This window comes from Oryctolagus cuniculus, chromosome 1, assembly GCF_964237555.1.
Source record: "Oryctolagus cuniculus chromosome 1, mOryCun1.1, whole genome shotgun sequence".
NCBI classification, from domain to species: domain Eukaryota; kingdom Metazoa; phylum Chordata; class Mammalia; order Lagomorpha; family Leporidae; genus Oryctolagus; species Oryctolagus cuniculus.
The window spans coordinates 167,355,418-167,376,563 of NC_091432.1; the positions used below are offsets into that span (position 1 = coordinate 167,355,418).

General features: G+C 44.7%; 1 protein-coding gene and 1 long non-coding RNA gene across 3 annotated transcripts in view; one reads left to right on the forward strand and one right to left on the reverse strand.

Moving 5' to 3' along the window:
* Positions 1-21,146, reverse strand: part of AK3 (adenylate kinase 3) — a 47,190-nt gene that overhangs the window by 4,809 nt on the left and 21,235 nt on the right. Inside the window, 4 exon segments of one of the 2 annotated variants that reach the window (NM_001082114.1) lie at positions 650-768; positions 1,284-1,456; positions 5,378-5,497; positions 18,981-19,131. In NM_001082114.1, the coding sequence (NP_001075583.1) occupies positions 650-768; positions 1,284-1,456; positions 5,378-5,497; positions 18,981-19,131 (563 nt within the window). 2 annotated transcript variants of the gene reach the window in all.
* Positions 19,289-20,719, forward strand: LOC138844282 (uncharacterized). Its single transcript, XR_011379849.1, has 3 exons — positions 19,289-19,383; positions 19,931-20,147; positions 20,486-20,719. It is a non-coding gene; the product is annotated as an uncharacterized lncRNA (long non-coding RNA).

Genomic DNA, 21,146 nt, shown 5'->3' on the forward strand with positions numbered 1-21,146 from the left:
TCAGTGTCTGGGCTGTAAGGACGACGCTGTACCACCTTGACACTGATCATGATTCCATAAGTGAAGGAATGAAGGATAAGGGGAAGAAGGAGCTGAATAAGGAAGGAGACAGGACCGTTTCTTAGCCTGAGTCAAACCTGAAGTCGTATGACTCCCATATTTGTTGTGTGCTGTGGATTCCCTGAAGAGCAGACAAAGCCATATCAGAATATAAGCTCCTCAAGAATGCCAGCTGACATGGGGAGTGAGCTGGCCTACAGTAGTGCCAGGCATTCCCTGACAAGGGCTGTTCAATTGGTTCAATCTGAATGATGCTTGGGGTTTTTGTTCACTGGGGAAAAGCCTACTCCTCAGCCCTTCAGGAGAGAGGAGGCCTTGGCTGTTGATAGCAATGGCTGCAGCCACACAGGAAGCCTGAGGACAAAGCTAAGAGAACAGCACAGCTCTGATCAAAGCCAGGAGTGACTGAAGCCCAGGCCACCTCTGGACTTCTCTGCCATACAAGCTAATGAATGTCCCTTATTGCTTAACCTAATTCAAATTGGGTCTTGGGTCTAGCATTAACATTTCAACTGGAAAGTATAGGAAAAATCAAAGATTCACTGAGTGCTTCACTATGCAAGAGAAGTTAGGAAAAGCAAAAGCTCACCGGTAATATTCCAGGACCGGCTCCGTTTGAGCCTCGTATGCCTTCAGTCTCTTGATGACCGTCTCTGGCTTGTCGTCCTCACGCTGAATGAGAGGCTCTCCGGTCAGGTCATCAATGCCCTAAACAGGAGTGAGGAAGGACTGGCATTTAACATCACATTTCTGAAGGATCTTAAAAGCAGGTCAGTAATGTTAAAACAGTTATCTCTACGCAAGCACCTGGCACAAACTTGTGACAACTTTTAAATCAATCACTTTCTGCTTAGCGTAAAGGGTTTTCTAAGCAGGAACTCAGTAATTATACACACACACACACACACACACACAAGATTCAGCTGTAGCCTGGGAATCTCAGTTGAGATTCCTCACACCAAACACCATCCCCAACACCTAACACACTCCCTGGCACGGAGTGGGAAGTCAGTAAGTGCTTTTGAATGAATAACAAACCCCTGTTGCTCCTGGGATGCCTTTACCACCAGGCTGAGTGAACTAGATCATCAACTACCCCAAGTACCCTGAGAATAGGAGTTTTAATCAAGAGAGGATTTCCAAGTTCACAAAACTTAACGTCTGAGAGGGCAGGGTGACTTGGGGACAATCTGCTATGTGGTACTTCCACCACAACTACTCACCACAGTTTTGGGAGGGTTGAACTCAATGTTGTAGACACGGCCACTGGCTGGGTGAATCCAGCGAGCAGTAAGGCGTTGCTTAATGACCTCAAAGGGCACATTCAGGTTAATCACGGTGTCTATCTGATAAGCTCTGTCCAGGGCTTCTGCCTGTGGGAGTGTCCTTGGAAAACCTTTATAAGATTAAGAAAAAAAATGAGAAGGAGGGAGAAGCAAGAATGGAAAAAAGGAATGTAGAGAGTGGAAAGAAAGCAGAAAGACAAAGAATTAACGGTGAGCAACCTGAACAACAGAACACCAGGTAAGCTTATCATAGCTATAGTGCAGCTGTGATGTTAATTTTTTGTGTCAACTTGACTGGACCATAGGGTGCCCAGATATTTGGTCAGTATTCAGTATACATCTGAGAGGGTGTTTTTGTATAACAACATTCAGATGGGCAGACTGATCAAAACATACTGCATCCCTAGTGCGGATAAGCTTCATCCAACAATTTAAGGGCTAAGCAGAACAAAAGGCAGATGGGCCCCTGGACAGGGGAGGATTCATCCTGCCTTGTGGCCTTCTAACTGGGGCATCTACTTTCTCCTGCCTGCAATCAAAAGCTGAACTCATCAATGTCACTGAAAAGCCTCAAAAGGCCATTTTTGGAATATGACAAAATGATTTTAAAGTTTAGCTAAAAGAAAACAATTAATGCAGAACAAGCCCTAACAGACCAATTTATAAGCCCCCCTAAAAAATATCAAATCCAAAATGCTCCAAAATCTAAAAATTTTTAAATATAATTTTTTTCATTTTATTTGAAAGGCAAAGAGAAAGAATGACCAGAGACAAAGATCTCCCATTTGCTTATTTGCTCCCCAAATGCCTGAAATAGCTGGGACTGGGCTAGACCCAAGCCAGGTGACAAAACTTAATCCAGGCTTCCCTGGTAGGTGGCAGTGACCCAAATACTTGGGACACTACCTACTGCCTTCTAGGGTGTGCATTGCTGGAAGCTGGAATTGGAAGCAGAACATGTACTCCAGTATGGGATGCAGGTATCCCAAGCAGTGTCTTAAACATTGCTCCAAAAGCCTGCCGCCCAAGTCTGAATTTGCTTGGCACTGAAAATATTTCAAAATGTTGTATTTGAGATTTTCAATTAGAGGTGCTTAACTGTTAAAGTCTGTGCAAATATTCCCAGATCTCAAAAACTCCAAAACCCTGGACATTTCTAGTCCCAAGCATTTTAGAGAAGGGATACTCGACATGTATAGCTCAAGTTCAAAGACACAGAAAGGCAAATGTCACTGACTAGTGAATCCAGAAACAGGCCCAAGTATGTTAGGAAAGTCAGGCTATTTGAGAGCCCAAATTTTTGACTAAAATGTTGTTACTAAAACCATTTTGTCCACAATACCAAGGAAAATTAAACTTGGTAGAAATAACACATTTTCCAAGTGATGAAGGTTAAAACTGCACATGTGATAATTTGCAAGAGCTAGAAATACTTAAAAAATTGCATTTTCTTGTTTAATGGAAAAGCTTTGCCAGTATAGCAAAGAAAATGGCTGAGACTGTCCAGGGAACTTATATTTGGAGGAAATATCCCCCAAAGAAAGCTTATAATGCCAAAAGATCAATCTCTAAGACTTCATACAGTCCTCAAATTCAATTAATAAGCCATGTATTTATTATAAAATTTACACTGAAGTGATCCTGGTGAAAACAGCACTAGTACATTTAATAAGAACAAGTGACATGTTGAATCAAAATACCCTCAACTAAGAGAAGCAACAAGATCAAGGGTATTCTTTGCAGTATCCTGTAGAACACTGAAAATTAAATGCAACCCAAATGTGCCTCAGAGGGTATGAATTAAAAGTATGATCCAGGGCCAGCACCGTGGCTCACTTGGTTAATCCTCCGTCTATGGCGCCGGCATCCCATATGGGTGCCGGTTCTAGTCCCAGCTGCCCCTTTTCCAGTCCAGCTCTCTGCTGTGGCCCGGGAGTGCAGTGGAGGATGGCCCAAGTGCCTGGGTCCCTGCACCCTCATGGGAGACCAGGAAGAAGCACCTGGCTCCTGGCTTCGGATCGGCGCAGCGCTGGCCTTAGTGGCCATTTGGGGAGTGAACCAATGGAAGGAAGACCTTTCTCTTTGTCTTTCTCTCTCACTGTCTATAACTCTGTCAAATAAAAATTTAAAAAAAAAAAAAAAAAGTATGATCCAAAAGCAAAATGCAAGCTCATGTATCTTTTATTTCAGTGAGGCAAATCCACCTGTCAAACACTGATTAATTCAGTGAAAAAGCAAAATGAAGAAAAGTGGTTTATGTTTGTGTTGTGTATGTCTGCATATTACATAAAGAAAAAATAGTAATTCTATATATGACTTAGCAATAGGTGGCTGGAACCTTACCTCACATAATGTACCAGATATATACATGAATGTGTATATATTCAAATTTTATCACTATAGAAAAAAATCCTGTTTAAATTATATACAAAGCAATTAAAACTGGTTGTTCCTAAGGGATGTGATCATTGAGGACTTTGAATCTTTCTCTTATACATTTATATCCTTTTTAATTTTTAAAAGGAAAAGGTATTCTTGCAATAAAACAATGACAAAAAGCAAAACAATAAATGTGCCCACATTCCAGGCCCTTCCCATGTGGCTTTGTCTTTGTCCCATTCCTGCTCTTCCCCCCACTGGTGACAGAGGACTGGTCTCAGGGAGGACTTGCCACTTTCCTGAGCTGGGCTGGGCCCCTGTCCCTGTAGCCTACAATGACTTGATTCTCCACTTATATCAGACTCCTCATATTTGGAAATGCTCCTAAGCCCCTCCCATCTCACACACACCGAAAAAAAAAAGTCAGTTAAACTTTTTAATGTTTTAAAGTAAAGCTTTTGAATTTTGAACCATGTATCTATATTCTTTATTTAAATTTTAAAAGAAGGCAGTAAGTAGCAACCTCCTGCCCACATTACTCACTAATCACATCAACTTTTAGTTTCCCTCAAAGCACTCGCTGGTGTCTGCATTTATTTGCATTTTTATTCATTATTTGTGTCTTGCTAGAGTGTACTTTCCATGTGGGCAAGGATTTAGTTTAGGTTTAGGTCCGGTGATTAGAATAGTTTTTAGCATGCAGAAGGTACCAAGTCAATTTGGGTAAAGAATAAACAAACAACGCCTGATAAAAGGTACCTCATAGCATACCTCATAGCATAGTCTCCATGCCCCAGAAGCCATCATTAAATGTTTCAGGAATTTCTGAGACCTCCAGGTTCTGTGCAAACACTGGCAGGCATGGTCAGTGGACCATAGGAAAAACTAATTTTTTTTTCTTTCTGATCCAACTCCAACAAACCAGAGTAAGTGTTTTCTGCCCAACCTCTCCCTCGTTTGTCCTTCCCTTCACCTTCCTCATACAGCCTAATCCACTTGGAACCTTAAAAATCCCATGCCTTCTTGGGTAAAGCCAGCAACAGGGCTGCCAGGCTGTGTGAGGGCAGCACTCAGTTCAGGCGCGTGTGAAGGGGAATGGAGTTAAGTGGGAGAGAAGAATATATAAATAGCAAGGCTAGATTAGTTTACCCCCTCCCAAAACAGGAAGTTATGACTTCAGTCTCAAAAGAAAGGCTTTACTTATTAAAAAACAAATCTCCTGTGCCTCTTGGTATCAACAAAGCAATGATTAGAAACTAAAAAAAAAAAAAAAAAAAAATCAAGCTATCCTGAAAGATCCTGCCACACCTCTGGCTGGGGAAAATTTACAGCTTACTATTGCAAGTTACTCCTGGGCCTTCCTTCTTTTCTGGAGATCCTCCTTCATCATAAGATATTCCCCAAGGAGGGAGGAAGGAACTAAAATTACATCTGAAGGGAGCTTAGAAATCACTTGCTCCACTCTCCTTTATTATCCCAACAAAGACAGAGGCCCAGAGAATGTGACGGTTCCAAGGCCTCTGGGCAGTGAAGGGCAGAATTCAGGCCCCCAACTGCCATCCTTGATGTCCATCCACAGCACATGAACTGCTCATTCTCCAGCAGAGTTCACCATCTGGGGGCAGCTGAGTGCCCAGGGCTCCTCCACTTACCATCCAACAGCCAGCTGTGCTCGGTGAGATTTTTCAGCTCATGAAGGGCCAGCCGAGTCATGACATCATCTGGAATGAGCTTCCCTTGATCAATGAAAGTCTTGGCTAACACACCAATTTCTACAGCAAAAGAGGGAAAAATCAGTAAGTGCATTTGTTTTATCCCATTCTAGATCCCAAGGAACTGGCTGCCTAAAAGGGACTTCTGGATATCACACCCATAAGGAAGTAAGCGTCATTAGATTTTCTCATAAAAACAGATTACAAAATAATCCAAATCTATTACAACTCTTCCACTATGTAGAACATATAGATATAAATGTATAGACAAAAATATGCAAATCTATAGACCAATATTTAAACAGTAGTTGTCTCTGTGTGGCAGAATAATGTTTCTTTTTTATGTATTTCTATTTTTTGTTGTTTTTCTATCACAAAAATATAGAATAGCTGAAATCATTTTCTTTTTTTAAAAAAATATTTTATTTATTTCAAAAACAGAGTTACAGAGAGAAAGGTAGAGTCAGAGAGAGAGGTCTTCCATTCTGTTGGTTCACTCCCCAAATGACCGTCATGGCCAGAGCTGAGCTAACGAAGCCAGGAGCCAAGAGCTTCTTCTGGGTCTCCCACTCAGGTGCAGGGACTCAAGGACTTGGGCCATCTTCTACTGCTTTCCTAGGCCATAGCAGAGAGCTGGATCGGAAGAGGAGCAGCCGGGACTTGAACTGGTGCCCATATAGGATGCCAGCACTTCAGGCCAGGGCTTTAACCCACTGCGCCACAGCGCCGGTCCCTAGTTTCTTCTTTTTAATAAGAATTTTAAATAGTCATTATTTTGAAATGGCTCAGTTTAAGTGCCTGGGGCTGTCATATGTTATATAAAGAGATATTTTTTTCCTAATCCTCTAAAATAGGTATTGCTCAAAAGATGAGTACAATTAAATTTTTGGCCAGATTAATACTGTAATATTACATTTTTATTATTAATTAACACTCTTTAGAAGAGTTTATGCTAAACAATTTTAGCATACTAACAACTTTATGTCATTCTTGTCCAACATTATTTTTTTTAATTTAAGATTTATTTGTTTGAAAGACAGTTACAGAGAGAGGTAGAGACAGAGAGAGAGAGGTCTTCTATCTGCTGGTTCACTCCCCATGTGCCACAACGGTCGAAGCTGCACCAATCCGAAGCCAGGTGCCAGGAGCTTCTTCCGGGTCTCCCCCGTGGGTGCAGGGGCCCAAGGACTTGGGCCATCTTCTACTGCTTTCCCAGGCCACAGCAGAGAGCTGGATTGGAAGTGGAGCAGCTGGGACTTGAACCGGTGCCCATATAGGATGCCAGCACTTCAGGCCAGGGCTTTAACCCACTGCACCACAGTGCCGGCCCCCCAACACTATTTTAATTTCTTCTTGTTCCCTTACCAAACTATTTCTATACATTCAGAATTGTAACATCACTGTAATCTGTATTCATACAGTTTTGTGTTCTTTTTCCACTTAGCGATATTTTATAAATAGCTTTCAGTGATGTGCTCTAATCATTTCTAGTCACTGTATTAGACTTCATGTATCCATGTTTGATATATAAAAACATGCTTTATCACAGCAGGACTGCTGGACATTTATGAAAACTAGTCTTGGATTTTCCTCATCACTGCTATTCATCAAGACCTTAACACTTTTTTTTTCTTTAGTCTTTTCTTCTAGATAAATTCACAGGAGTCAGATTAAAGGGTCATTTTCTTAACTATTGGTGTGACTTGCCCTACTGATCTCAAAGCAGATTCTAAAATGTCAAATTCATGATATGTAACTACATGGAAACTGGCTGCCTTTTGACAGTGCACGCTGGGCTTACAAACTGTGTTTGGAAAAGGGGCTTCAGGACTCACTAACGTGGCCTTTGGAAAGGTGCACACAAATTATGTGCGGACCTTTCCGTCGCCAGCTGTTAGATCAATACTCTAGGGAGTTAAGAGCTCCAACCTCCTTAAGAATGATTGGAAAAACATGAAAAAAATTGCCATTCCAGGGCTGAGATCTGAAACCTGGTCCTGGTGCCTCTTCAGCCTAAACCCCTTCTAAACTCCCAGCCAATGACAACAAATGTATTTAAACAATGGGGATTAATTAATAAAGTGTTATTTTAATCAGCATAAGAATAGTCTTAAGATGATATGCTCTTTCTAATTCTATTCAATATTGTACTTGAGATTCTGGTTAGAGCAATTAGTCTACCAAGCAAAATTAAAAGTAGCCAAGGGGCCAGCGCTGTGGCATAGTGGGTAAAGGCGCCACCTGTAGTGCCAGCATCCCATATAGGCGTTGGTTCAAGTCCCAGCTGCTCCACTTCTGATCCAGTTTTTTGCTATGGCTTGGGAAAGCAGTAAAGGATAGCCCAGGTCCTTGAACCCCTGCACCCGCGGGGAGACCTGAAGAAACTCCAGGTTCCTGGCTTTGGATCGGCACAGCTCTGGCCGTTTGCGGCCAATTGGAGAGTGAACCAGTGGATGGAAGACCTCTCTCTCTGCCTCTCCTTCTCTCTCTGTGTAACTCTTTCAAATAAATAAATAAAAATTTTTAAAATAAAAAAATAATAAATTTTTTTAAAAGTAGCCAAAAAAGAAAAAAGTAAAACTTTCTCTATTTGCAGATAACATGATCTTGTACATAGAAAACCTTCAGGAATACACATAAAAACTAGTAGATCTAATGAATGAGTCCAGACAAGTTGCAGTGTACAAGTTCAATACATGTACAGAAATCTAGTAATGAATAGGTATGCCTGTAAAAAAAAAAAAAAACTATCAATGGACAATCTGAAGGTGAGAGAATTCAATTTATAATTATCTAAAGAGAACAAGAAAAGCAGTGATATATCTTTTAAAACAAGTGCAAAATTTATCTGATAACTGCGATGTTGTTGAAAGTACAGAAAAAACTAGCCAAATGGAAATATATTAACTAATTATAACAGTCAATATTGTTAAGATGGCAATACCCTGAAAATGATTTTCAGACTCAGTGCAATCACATCAAAATCCTAGCTGGTGTCTTTACAGAAACTGACATGCAGATCCTAAAATTCATATGGAAATACAAGGAACACACAATAGTGTATCTTGAAAAAGAATTAAGAACTTAGAGGACACACTTGTGACTTAAAAATAGCAATTAAAGGGCCCATGCCAGCCAGTAAATTGACTTTCAACAAAGATGCCAAGATAATTTAATGGGAAGAAAAATAATCTTTTCAACAAATCTTGCAAGTCCAACTAAACATCCAGATATGAAGCTGGATCCCTATTTCACACCTATATAAAAATTAACTCAATAAGGAACACTAATCTAAATGTATGAGTTCTAACTATCAAAAAGAAACATAGTTGTCAATCTTCATGACTTGGCATTATACAGTGGTTTCTTAGATATGAAACCAAAAGCACAACCAACAAAGGAAAATTAATAACTAGAGTTTATTAAAATTGAAAACTTTTGTGCTTCAAAGAATACCATCAAGAAAGTTAAAAGGTGATCATGGGATGAGAAAAAATTTCTGCAAATCATAAATCTGATAAGGATTTTATGTCTGGAAAATCTAAAGAATTCTTATAATTCTTTTTCTTTTTTTTTGACAGGCAGAGTAGACAGTGAGAGAGAGACAGAGAGAAAGGTCTTCCTTTACTGTTGGTTCACCCCCTAAATGGCTGCTGCGGCCAGCGCACCGCGCTGATCCGAAGCCAGGAGCCAAGTGCTTCTGGTCTCCCATGCGGGTGCAAGGCCCAAGCACTTGGGCCATCCTCCACTGCCCTCCTGGGCCACAGCAGAGAGCTGGACTGGAAGAGGAGCAACCAGGACAGAATCCGGTGCCCCAACCAGGACTAGAACCCGGAGTGCCCGCACTGCAGGCAGAGGATCAGCCTATTGAGGCGCGGCGCCGGCCCAAAACTCTTATAATTCAACATAGGAAAAAATGTTCAGGGTTGGCGCTGTGACAAAGTGGGTTAAAGCTCCGGCCGGCAGTACTGGCATCCCAGCACCAGTTCAAATCCCGGCTGTTCCACTTCCGATCCAGCTCTCTACTATGGCCTGAGAAAGCAGTGGAAGATGGCCAAGTCCTTGGGTCCCTGCATTTGTGTGGGAGACCCGGAAGAAGCTCCTGGCTCCTGGCTTTGGATAAGCCCAGCTCCGGCCATTGCAGCCATTTGGAGAGTGAACCAGCAGATGGAAGATCTCTCTCTCTGCCTCTGCCTCTCTTTCAAATAAATAAATCTTTATTTTTAAAAATTGATCATATAGGCCGGCGCCGCGGCTCACTAGGCTAATCCTCCGCCTAGCGGCGCCGGCACACCGGGTTCTAGTCCCGGTCGGGACGCCGGATTCTGTCCCGGTTGCCCCTCTTCCAGGCCAGCCCTCTGCTGTGGCCAGGGAGTGCAGTGGAGGATGGCCCAGGTGCTTGGGCCCTGCACCCCATGGGAGACCAGGAAAAGCACCTGGCTCCTGGCTCCTGCCATCGGATCAGCGCGGTGCGCCGGCCGCAGCGCGCCGGCCGCGGCGGCCATTGGAGGGTGAACCAACGGCAAAGGAAGACCTTTCTCTCTCTGTCTCTCTCTCTCACTGTCCACTCTGCCTGTCAAAAAAAAAAAAAAAAAATTGATCATATAAAAACTTATGCTTTCAAGTTTTCATGCTTTGCTTTCAGGTTTTGTGTATACATAGATAGATGAAAAATTCTATGCATGGTCTAATACAGTCTGTATGCATTTTGGTCAGTGATGAACCAAGTAACAATGATCCTAAATTATGAACAGTGATCCTACATTAGTATTAAAATGGAATTGAAAAATTCCTCTTTCCTAGTACTTTTCCTACACCTTTTCCATGTTTAATTATGTTTTATACACAAATACCAAATACATGTGTTACAATTACCTACAGTATTCAGTACAGTAACATGCTATCCAGGTTCAGAACCCTGGAGCAGTAGGCATTACCATATGGCCTGGGTGTATGATTGACTTACATTCCATCCAGGTTTTTGTTAAATACACTGTGATGTTTGCACAGTGACAAAATTGCCTAACAATGCATTTACCCCAAAGTATCCCAATTGTAAAGCAACACATGCCTGTTATGTGTTTTTCATTTACTAATGCATTAACAACTTTCTGTATCAACAGACATTTATCCACAGTATGTATTAAACTCTGAAGTCTTTAGTGCTTCCACTGGAGTTTACCAAAGAAGAAAAAAAAAAAAAAAAAAGACTCAACTCCCTACTTCAAGGTCTACGTAGTTTGGAATGACATTTCAAATGTTCACTCCCATCCAGCATATTCCATGGACATTTGGTAAATTTTTACCTAACCACTATAATTTAGTAGTATGCCTTAATAGACTTCTCATACAAATATTGCTTATTTTTTGATTTGAAAATTAAACAAATTTGGAAGCTTCCACACTTAAAAACACAAAGGTAGTTTAAAAGTAAATTATTCATAATTAGCTAATTTTCTACAGTTACACACAAAAATAGGGGAAAGAGGGTTACAGAAAAATAAGGAAAGTCAAGGTCAACTTGTAAGGACAATAACCAGAAATTCAAAACACAGAGATACTGGTCTGAGAAATATGTGCTTTACTATATAAAATGTCACTTATTGATCTACCCCCTAAATGCCTGCAACACCTGCAACAGCAACACCAGGATCCTAAATGTACTTGAGCCATCACTGCTGCCTCCCACGGTGCACATCAGGAGGAAGCTGGGTAAGAAGCGGAGCTGGGACTTGAATCCATGCACTCAGATATGGAATGTGCATTTCCCAAGCAGTGGCTTAACTGTGGCATCAAATAGCCAAACTCATTTTAAATTGTGATTCTCCTTTTAAAGTCTGGTCGTTCTAACAGTATGACCCAAACCAACCACACCACATATCTGAATGAGCTTATTCAAATTTACTGTTTGGGCAGTTATGAAGTACAAAAGCAGGACCTGACTAACCTATAAATAACAGTTCTCTTTTACATGTGCCAAGAGAAAGGGTTACAAAGAACCTAGTTCCTGCCAGAACTGCTTTTAGCATCATTACATAATGAACTATATAAAACTTTATTTTAAAAATATGTCAAAACAAAACAAAATAGAAGTAGAAAGATGACAGAGAGTGGATTAACTGATAGTTTTACACACAACCAAGGGCTTAAAAAAAAAATCTCTCTGATAATAAAGACTTGACTCAACACAGTGGTTATCGGAAAAGAGATGTGCATGGAAGGGAGCCATGGGGGGATCACAGAAGCCCTGGTTTTCCTTCTGGTGGTGGTTAAACAGGAGTTCATGTTATTCTCATGATACAGAGATACTGCAATACTTCTGCAGGGACTATTTCACTAGATTACAGTTCAGAGAAAAGAAAAGCCTCCCTTGACCACTGGTCCTCCCTCCAGCCATCACCCAGTGGCTCCTCTCCAGCAAAGCACCTACTAGATAGCATTCCCGTTCCGGGGCCTCCCCTTCTCATCCACTCTGCTACAGCATGAAATCTCCATTTGAGAAGTCCATAAAGAACCACTTGAGTCCAGAGTCATCTTACCTCCCCGTCTTGTCATTTGCACCCTGTGCTCAACCCACGCCCTGATTCAACAAGGAGCTCTACCTACAGTGGATCCTCCTTATCTTCACCCAAGCCCAAAACTCCCCCACTTTGTCTGATAAGCTTTTACTCAGCTTTCAAGATACATCTTTATTTTTTATTTATTTATTTATTTATTTATTTATTTATTTATTTGGACAGGCAGAGTGGACAGTGAGAGAGAGAAAGAGAGAGACAGAGAGAAAGGTCTTCCTTTACCATTGGTTCACCCCTCAATGGCAGCCATAGCCGGTGTGCTGTGACCGGCGCACCGCGCTGATCCGAAGCCAGGAGCCAGGGGCTTCTCCTGGTCTCCCATGCGGGTGCAGGGCCCAAGGACTTGGGCCATCCTCCACTGCACTCCCTGGCCACAGCAGAGAGCTGGACTGGAAGAGGGGCAACTGGGACAGAACGTGGTGTCCCGACCGGGCCTAGAACCCGGGGTGCTGGCACTGTAGGTGGAGGATTAGCCTATTGAGCCGTGGCACTGGCCTATTTTTTATATTTTTAAAGATTTATTTATTTAGTTGAGAGGCAGAGTTACAAAGAGAGGGAGAGACAAAGAGAGAGGTCTTCCATCCATTGGTTCACTCCCCAAATGGCACCACTGGCGGAGCTGGGCCAACCCGAAACCAGGATCCAGGAGTTTCTTCCGCATGGGTGCAGGGGCCCAAGCACTTGGGCCATGTTCTACTGCTTTCCCAGGCCTTCATTAGGGAGCTGGATCAGAAGTGGAGCTGCTGGGACTCAAACTGGTACCCATATGGGATGCCAGAGCTGCAGATAAATGCTCAACCTACTCTGCCACAGCGCGGGCCCCTCAAGGGATATCTTAAAGGGCCCTTCACAGTGAACATTCCTCAGTCTCCAGGATAACTGCAAGCAACTTCTTCCTCTAGACTTGTCTTTGTTAGAACACTAATGACACAGCTGAAACCATATGTTTATACGGTGCTGTGGATCAAACTGTGTCCCACCCAAATGCAAACTGAAACTCTTAACACTCCATGTGACTGTGTTTGGAAATAGGGCCTTTAAGGAGGTAATTAAGGTTAAACGAGGTCAGAAAGACAAGTGCTTAATCTGATAGGATCATCGTCCTTATAAACAGAAGAGGTCCCAGCAGCACAAAGGAAAGACCAGGTGAGAACAAGGTGAGAAGGCTAGAGAGAAAAGACCCACCGGAAACCAACTCTGGCAGCACCTTGAACTTGGAATCTTAGGCTCCAGAACTATAAGAAAATAAATTCTGTTTCTTTAGTCCCCACTCTGGTACTCAGTTATGGCAGGCTGGGCTGACTAGTAGGTGTGTCCATCCACCCACCTTCCCCTGGGCCCACGGGGAGGTGAGCTCTTCCAGTGAAGTCCACTAGCTCTGCCTCACCATTACCGAGCACGCGTTCTGTAGTTGGTGGATCCATGGAAGACTTCTTTCTTCGAGACAACACTCATTATCAAGATTATCTTTTAAAAACTGTCCCTTAACATTTTATGGTACAAAAATACATAAAATATATATAGTATAGAAAATAATGGAAAAAGAGAAAACAACCCAAATGTCCTTTATTTATTTATTTATTTATCCAACTCATTAATGGATAAGTAAAAATGATATACTCACACCATAGATTATTATTCAGCAAAAAAAAAAAAAAGGTAGTAAAGTACTAGTACATGCCACGATATGGGTGATTCTTGAAAGCACCATTCGAAATGAAAAGAAGGGCCGGTGCCGTGGCTCAATAGGCTAATCCTCCACCTTGCGGCGCCGGCACACCGGGTTCTAGTCCCGGTCGGGGCGCCGGATTCTGTCCCGGTTGCCCCTCTTCCAGGCCAGCTCTCTGCTATGGCCAGGGAGTGCAGTGGAGGATGGCCCAGGTGCTGGGGCCCTGCACCCCATGGGAGACCAGGAAAAAGCACCTGGATCCTGGCTCCTGCCATCGGATCAGCGCGGTGCGCCGGCTGCAGCGGCGGCCATTGGAGGGTGAACCAACGGCAAAGGAAGACCTTTCTCTCTCTGTCTCTCTCTCTCACTGTCCACTCTGCCTGTCAAAAAAAAAAAGAAATGAAAAGAAGCCAGACAGAAAAGGCCACATACTGCAGCATTCCATTTAAATGTCCAGGATAGGCAAATCAAGAAAGAAGGTGGATTAGTGTTGCCACAGGCTCAGGTGGGGCAGGGTGGGGCAGGAGTGGACATGACTAATAGGTATGATTTCCTTTATGAGTGATAGGAATGTTCTAAAATTTGTTTTGCTGATAGTTGCACAACTCTAAATATACAAAGATCCACTGATTGCACATTTTTTAAAAAGATTTATTTATTTGAAAGGCAGATTTACAGGGAGGCATGAAAGGAAAGGCCACCACCAAACACACCCAACACCAAAGTAAGGGAAAAGGTTTATTGTTGGGTGGGGAAAACCCGACAGGCCGCCTCCCTGTGCACAGAGAGAACCACCACCTGGTACTGGGAGAACAGGTCCTATATAGCCTTACAGAGGTAAGGAAGTGGGAGAGGCAAATCCCAACAGGGTGGGAGTTGAGCAGAAACTTGTGATTGGGCTCTTTGGTCACCTGACTTCTAGTAAGCCAGGCTAGGTTTAGGAAGATGGCACCATTTTACTAACAAGGCAGAGGTAGAGAGAGAGAGATCTTTCATCCACTGGTTCACTCCCCAAATGGCTGCAACAGCTGGAGCTGGGCCCATCCGAAGCCAGGATCCAGGAGCTTCTTCTGGGCCTCCCATGTGGGTGCAGGGGCCCAAGCACTTGGGCCATCCTCCACTGCTTTCCCAGTCCATAGCAGAGAGCTGGATTGGAAGAGGAGCAACTGGGACACGAACCAGTGCCCATATGGGACGCCAGCACTGCAGGCAGTGGTTTTACCCACTACGCCACAGCGCCAGCCCCTGAATTGTACATTTTAAAGGTAAGTTATATGGTATATCAATCATATTTCAATAAAACTGTCCGAAAAAAAAATGGAAATGGAGTACTCCTTATGGAAAGTTGTATTGTTGAAGGTACAGAGTAATGGGTGCTGTGATTTGTGTAAAATATACAGAGGGAAGCATCTGGTTATATGTGCATGAAATGTCCTGGAAAGATCTTTTCACTAAATATTCTTTCTGATTTGGGGAATCCCAAAAAAAGTAAATGTGTGGCCTACTAAAAATCATTATTTTTTTACCATTACAAAAATAAACTGTTGGGCCAGCGCTGTGGAGCAGCGGGTTAAGCCACCACCAGCAGTGCCAGCATCCCATATGGGCACCAATTTGAATCCTGGCTGCTCCACTTCCAATCCACCTCTCTTCTGATGCATCTGGGAAAGCAGCAGAGGATAGCCCAAGTGCTTGAGCCCTTGCACCCGCATGTGAGGCCAGGCTCCAGGCTCCTGGCTCCGGGCTTTGGGTTGGCCCAGCTCCAGCAGTTGGGACTATTTGGGGAGTGAACCAACAGATGGAAGATCTCTCTCCATCCTTCTCTCTCTCTCCGTAACTATGCCTTTCAAATAAATAAATAAACCTTTATTAAAAAAAAAAAAAACCTGCTGTCTCATCAATATCATTGTAATTAGGCACACCTGTGCTCACTGGGTATACATTATGTTTTGTTAGACACATAGGAACATGGGAGCTGACCAAGGTCTTGAAGATTATCTACTGAGTTCAACTCCTCAGACATACAGATGAGAACAAGGCTCTTTCCACTATGCAGTATTTCACAAATTGAGGTTCATGAGATAATCTTAGTACAGAAAAAATTTTTAAAGATTTTTAAAAATGTATTTGAAAAGTAGAGTTACATGGAGACAGAGAGAAAAAGAGATCTTCCATCCACTGGTTCACTCCCAAGTGGCCGCAATGACCAGAGCTACATCAGGACAAAGCCAGGAGCCTGGACCTCCATCCAGGTCTCCTGTGTGGGTGGTAGAGGCTGAAGTACTTGGGCCATCTTCTGCTGCCCTCACAGGTGCATTAGCTGGGAAACGTATGGGAAGGCAGAAGTAGGGACTCAAACCAATGCCCATAGGAGATGCTGGTGTTGCAGGTGGCTGCTTAACCAGCTATGCCACAACACTGGCCCCTGAGCAAGTTCTTTCTTTTTCATTTATTTATTTAAAATGGATTTATTTGAAAGTCAGAGTTATAGAGAGAGTGGGAGGGGGAGAGAGAGAGAGAGAGAGAGAGAGAGAGATCTTCCATCTGCTGGTTCACTCCCCAGATGGCTGCAAGGGCCATTCCTTGGCCAGGCTGAAGCCAGGAGCCATGAGCTTCATCTGGATCTTCCATGTGGGTGGCAGGATCCCAAACACTTGGGACATCTTCTGCTGCCATTAACAGGGAGCTGGATTGGAAGTGGAGCAGCTGGGACACACGGTGCCCTTACGGGATGCCGGCAGCACAGGCAGCGGCTTTACCAGCTATTCCACAATGCTAGCCCGAGCAAGTTCTTTAACCTCTTCTGAATTCAGTTTCCTCATCTTTAAATGACAGATTTAGACCAAACATCTAAGGACCAGACTCAAATTTCCCAACTGCAGGGTCCTGTGGTGGCCGATAGGTACTCCTGGTTTGCTACTGTCCATAGGCTGCTGGTGGTGGCTTAACCTGCTATGCCACAGGGCCAGCCTCGAGGGATCTTAATTTTCCTTTTTTATGTTTTCATGACATATTTTTCTTCCTTCATAATAAGTGTGCTTCACTTTCAGTATCAGAAAACATTAAGCAGGGGTTTTTTTGTTTTGTTTTGTTTTTAAAGATTACACATCTTGGGGCCGGCGCCGTGGCACAGGTTAATCCTCCACCTGCAGCACCGGCATCCCATATGGGCGCTGGTTCTAATCCTGGCTGCTCCTCTTCCAGTCCAGCTCTCTGCTGTGGCCCAGGAAGGCAGTGGAGGATGGCCCAAGTGCTTGGGCGCCTGCACCCCATGGGAGACCAGGAAGAAGCACCTGGCTCCTGGCTTCGGATTGGAGCAGCGCCAGCCGTAGCGGCCACTAGGGAAGTGAACCAATGGAAGGAAGACCTTTCTCTCTTTCTCTCCCTCTCACTGTCTGTAGTTCTACCTCTCAAATAAATAAACAAATAAACCTCAAAAAAAAGAAAAGATTACACTTCTCTGTATAATCTGCCTCTGTGGGGCTTAACCCAATTCATTCACAAATATTTATTGAGAATATATTATTATTATTGAGATATAGAACTCCTGTAATAACAATCCCATGATCCTTCCCCAAATTTCATTTTTCTGCTTTTCTTATTAAAGTATTGCCCAGAAAGACTGCAGAATGTGCAGGCACCTAAGGCCAGTTGCACTTCTTCCCATGATTCTCTCCTTCCTGCTAGACTCTTGGTTTAGGCTGTGGAACCAGAAGGAAGAAGGCAGTCAAGGAGTGTCAAGGATAAGCAAGGTGAATTTTATAGAAAGTTATTTAATCGGCTTTTAAATTTACCAATGTGTTGTGTCTCCATAAACTAACGAACACTTTCTACAGAAGCTGTTCCCTAACCACAGGGTGCTTCACTGCGCAGTAATTTTTCAGAGAATCCCCAAAGGATCCTTTACTTCCTGTACTTTGGTTAACTTGACCCCAACCAGCTGGAGTGTGCAGTACTGGGGATTCTTTACTGTCTCTAACTACTCCAATATGGTGCACCAAGAATATTCAGCAAACAAGTTAAACAGTGTAACCCTTTAGTGAAGTTTAATTAACTACAAAACACTCTACTATTTCATAAGGTTAATATGAGAGGAGAAATCTAGTACTATGCCAGAAATGCAGATATTAAGCCAAATAACTCCAAGAGATTAAAACAAACAAACAAACAAACAAAACAAAACACTGGGCTGACTGCTGCTTGTTTGTTTCATTTGAATGTACACTTGAAACAAACAAAAAAGCCTCTCCGGGAAATAACCTAAATGCCCATCAAAAGGGGATTGGCTAAATATTCAGAGCAGATTTAGTAAACAGATAACTATACAAACAGAATTAAATGGGCTTCTTTTTCTTCATGTGGAAATATATCTCAGATATATACTGAAAATACACTGGTGAGGAGTACATACACAGTATGATTACATAGTACATAAGATGAAATAAAGGATATACTCATATTGTTGCACACAAATAAACATTTCTAGAAGGAAACACACTGTTGCCTTCTGAATTCTGAGACTGCCAGGGAATGAGAGCTCTTTACTTTTTATGTTTTGCATTCTGCCCTGTTTCCAATCCTTTCTTTTCTGACTCCTGCAAGCATTATGTGTTCTGTTTTAGAAAGTAAAGGTCAACACTTTTGAGGAAACAAATTCATCCTACCGATGATTTTTTTAAAAATAGCCTTCTTAAGATAGAATTTACAGACCACAAATTTACCCCCCAGCAAAGTGTGCAGCTGGTTGGCTGGACTTTGTGCTGAGATGTAAGAATGAATCTGGCATGACAAACAATCTTTTATGCAACCACGCACAAGAATAGTTTTCGTGTCTAAGAAATCTCCTGGGGTATCAAAATCTAAGCCAATGTTGTGCGTGCAATGAGGGTAAATAAAACTTGACCTTGAGATTATGGGGTAAGGTCAGAACTACAAGATCCCATACATAGGGTTAAAAGATAAAAGTAAAAAAGGCAAGAGCACGAGCAAATACCAGCAGGGCTAATGCCAGTTTTCCATGTACAAGGGCACATGAAGAATAAACCAAAGCTAAGCTCCGGGACCCACCGGAGCGACTGCGCCCAGGGACTGGACGTGCCTCTCAAACAAAGCCAAGTCGTTTCCTTTCCCCTTTGAACTTGGAGCGCGTCCTAGCTGCCTAGTCAGTTTGCCCCACCACCCGCCCTTAGTGCCCACGGAGGTCTCTGTCCTGAAGTCTCCCCCCGGGGCTGCAGAAGCACTGAAGTGCTGCGCCCGCCTCAGCTCCGCGGCCAGCCACCGTCCCGGCCTGGGCTCCCACCTGTGCCTCGCAGCATGTTCTGTCGCAGCAGGTCCCCGCTGGAGAGGTGCTTCAGCTCGAAATGCTTGATGATACGCGAAGACACGGTGCCCTTGCCCGAGCCCGGCGCTCCCATGATCACCGCGCGCAACAGCCGAGCGGACGCCCCCATGGCCACAGACAGACCCCAGCCGCGCTGGCACCGGAGCTTCGGCCTGGCCTGCGCGCTCGCCGGCTCGGCGGCCCCGGGCCCGCTGGCAGCTATGCGAGCAGGCGGCGGCGGCGCCCAGGCGCTCCCGGAAGTGAAGCGACCGCCACCCCGGCCGCCACGCCCCGCCCGCGCCCGGCCCGCCGCAGCGCCCGCCCCTCGGACCCCAGCGCGCCCCTTGCCCGCGCCCGGCCCGGCCCGGCCCACTCCACCCGCGTAAGCCGCGCCCCCTGCGAGCCCTCCCGTGTCCGTAGGCCACCTGCGCCCTCCGCGCCGCCGGCCCACCCGCCCGCTCTGCTCTGCACCCTTTGCTCCACTCTGCCTCCGGGGCTCCCGGAGGCCTCCTCCAAGACCTCTGCCTGCCCCCTCCCTCCCCTCAGATTCACCCTCGCGCCTCCGGACTCCGGGGCGCGGTCGCTCCAGATTCCAGCCGTGTGGGCTGCGCTTTCCTCCGTTCACCCTTGGCAACCCCACGTGCGCCCCCCTCTGCCGCAATCGCTGCTTGGCGTCTGTTGGTAGCCAGGCTGCACTCGCCCCCGCCCCAACCCCCCGTTAGTCCCCCACGTCCCCTGTTCCCTGCGAGACCCTCTCCTGCGCATCACCAGCCCCCTAGCCAACTCGGCAGGCTCCACTCGGTGCCGCTCGTGCTCCCCTCCCCCTCTGTTCCCCGGGATCACTGGACACCCTCTTCCCTCCCCTGTCTCCTTCCTCTTCCTCCTCCTTCCCCTCCTCCTCCTGGCCTCTCTTTCCCCTCACTGTGCAGAATCACAGGAGGTGACAAGGAGGCTGGAGGCCTTCCTGGTCTCAAAGGAGAGAAACTTTGCTTTCCACGGAGTGAGGAGCCTTAAGTCACACATCCAGTGAGAGGTGTCTGTTACCTCCCAGGATCACACTTTCCCGCTCAAAAAGTAGCTGCCACTTTTACTCTGCCGAGCGCCGAACACAGGCTCACGACTCGCCTTCAGAAAGGCGTTCCTCAAGTATGTATTGTCTACTCAGAACGCGTGCTGTTCTCCTGGGGACTCAGAGGATGTTGCGGTCAACAAGAGGCAGCTTGGAGTGTAAAGTCTAGTGGTGGAGGCAGATGGATGATGGAATCCGGTGGTGGAGGCAGATCATCAGAGGGAACTAACAAACCAGTCAGAAGATTTGAGATAGTGCTCTGAATGAAATAAAATAGAACCTGTGGCAGTGTGGAGGGAGGCTGTTGCAGCTGCTGTTGTCAGGAAAACTTTGAAAGAAATGGCCTTGGGGTCAGCACCTGGCATATCTGGTAAAGCCACCACCTGCAGTGCCAGCATCCCATTTGTCCCAGCAGCTCCACTTCTGATCCAGGTCTCTGCTATGGCCTGGGAAAGCAATGGAATATGGCCCAAGTCCTTGGGCCCCTGCACCGACGTGGGAGACTTGGAAGAAGCTCCTGACTCCTGGCTTCTGATAAGCCCCACTCTGGTAGTTGCAGCCATTTGGGGAGTGAACCAGCGGATGGAAGACCTCTCTCTTTCTCTATCTCTCTGTAACAATGCCTTTCAAATAAAATAAATAAATTGGACTTTGCTCTGAGTGCTGAGTTAGAACATGGAGGGAGAACAGCCGAGGGAAAGCCTGAAACCTGAATTCCAAGAATAGAAACAGAGAACAAACATTTGAGCACTGCTTTATCTGTACAGTGGAAGATAAGCGTGCAGTGGTTCAAAGAATGTATGTAGAATACTTAGTACAATGCCAGCCGCAGACTGAGTGTCCAGTAAGAGCTGTGTGTTGATCACCATTCCTTTGTGCTGGGATACTGCTAAGGGAGAAAGAAAGCCTGTGAAAATCAAGACAGTGCCACCCTCCCCAATGCTGCCAAATGAGTGGTCTCAAACTGCTTTCAGTTTCAAAGACAGAAATTATTTCAGAGATGTGGGAAAGGAAGGCTTGCTCAGGGAACAAACTGAGCCAAGTGAATGGGTAGGGGAATTTCAACAGGTGGGCAT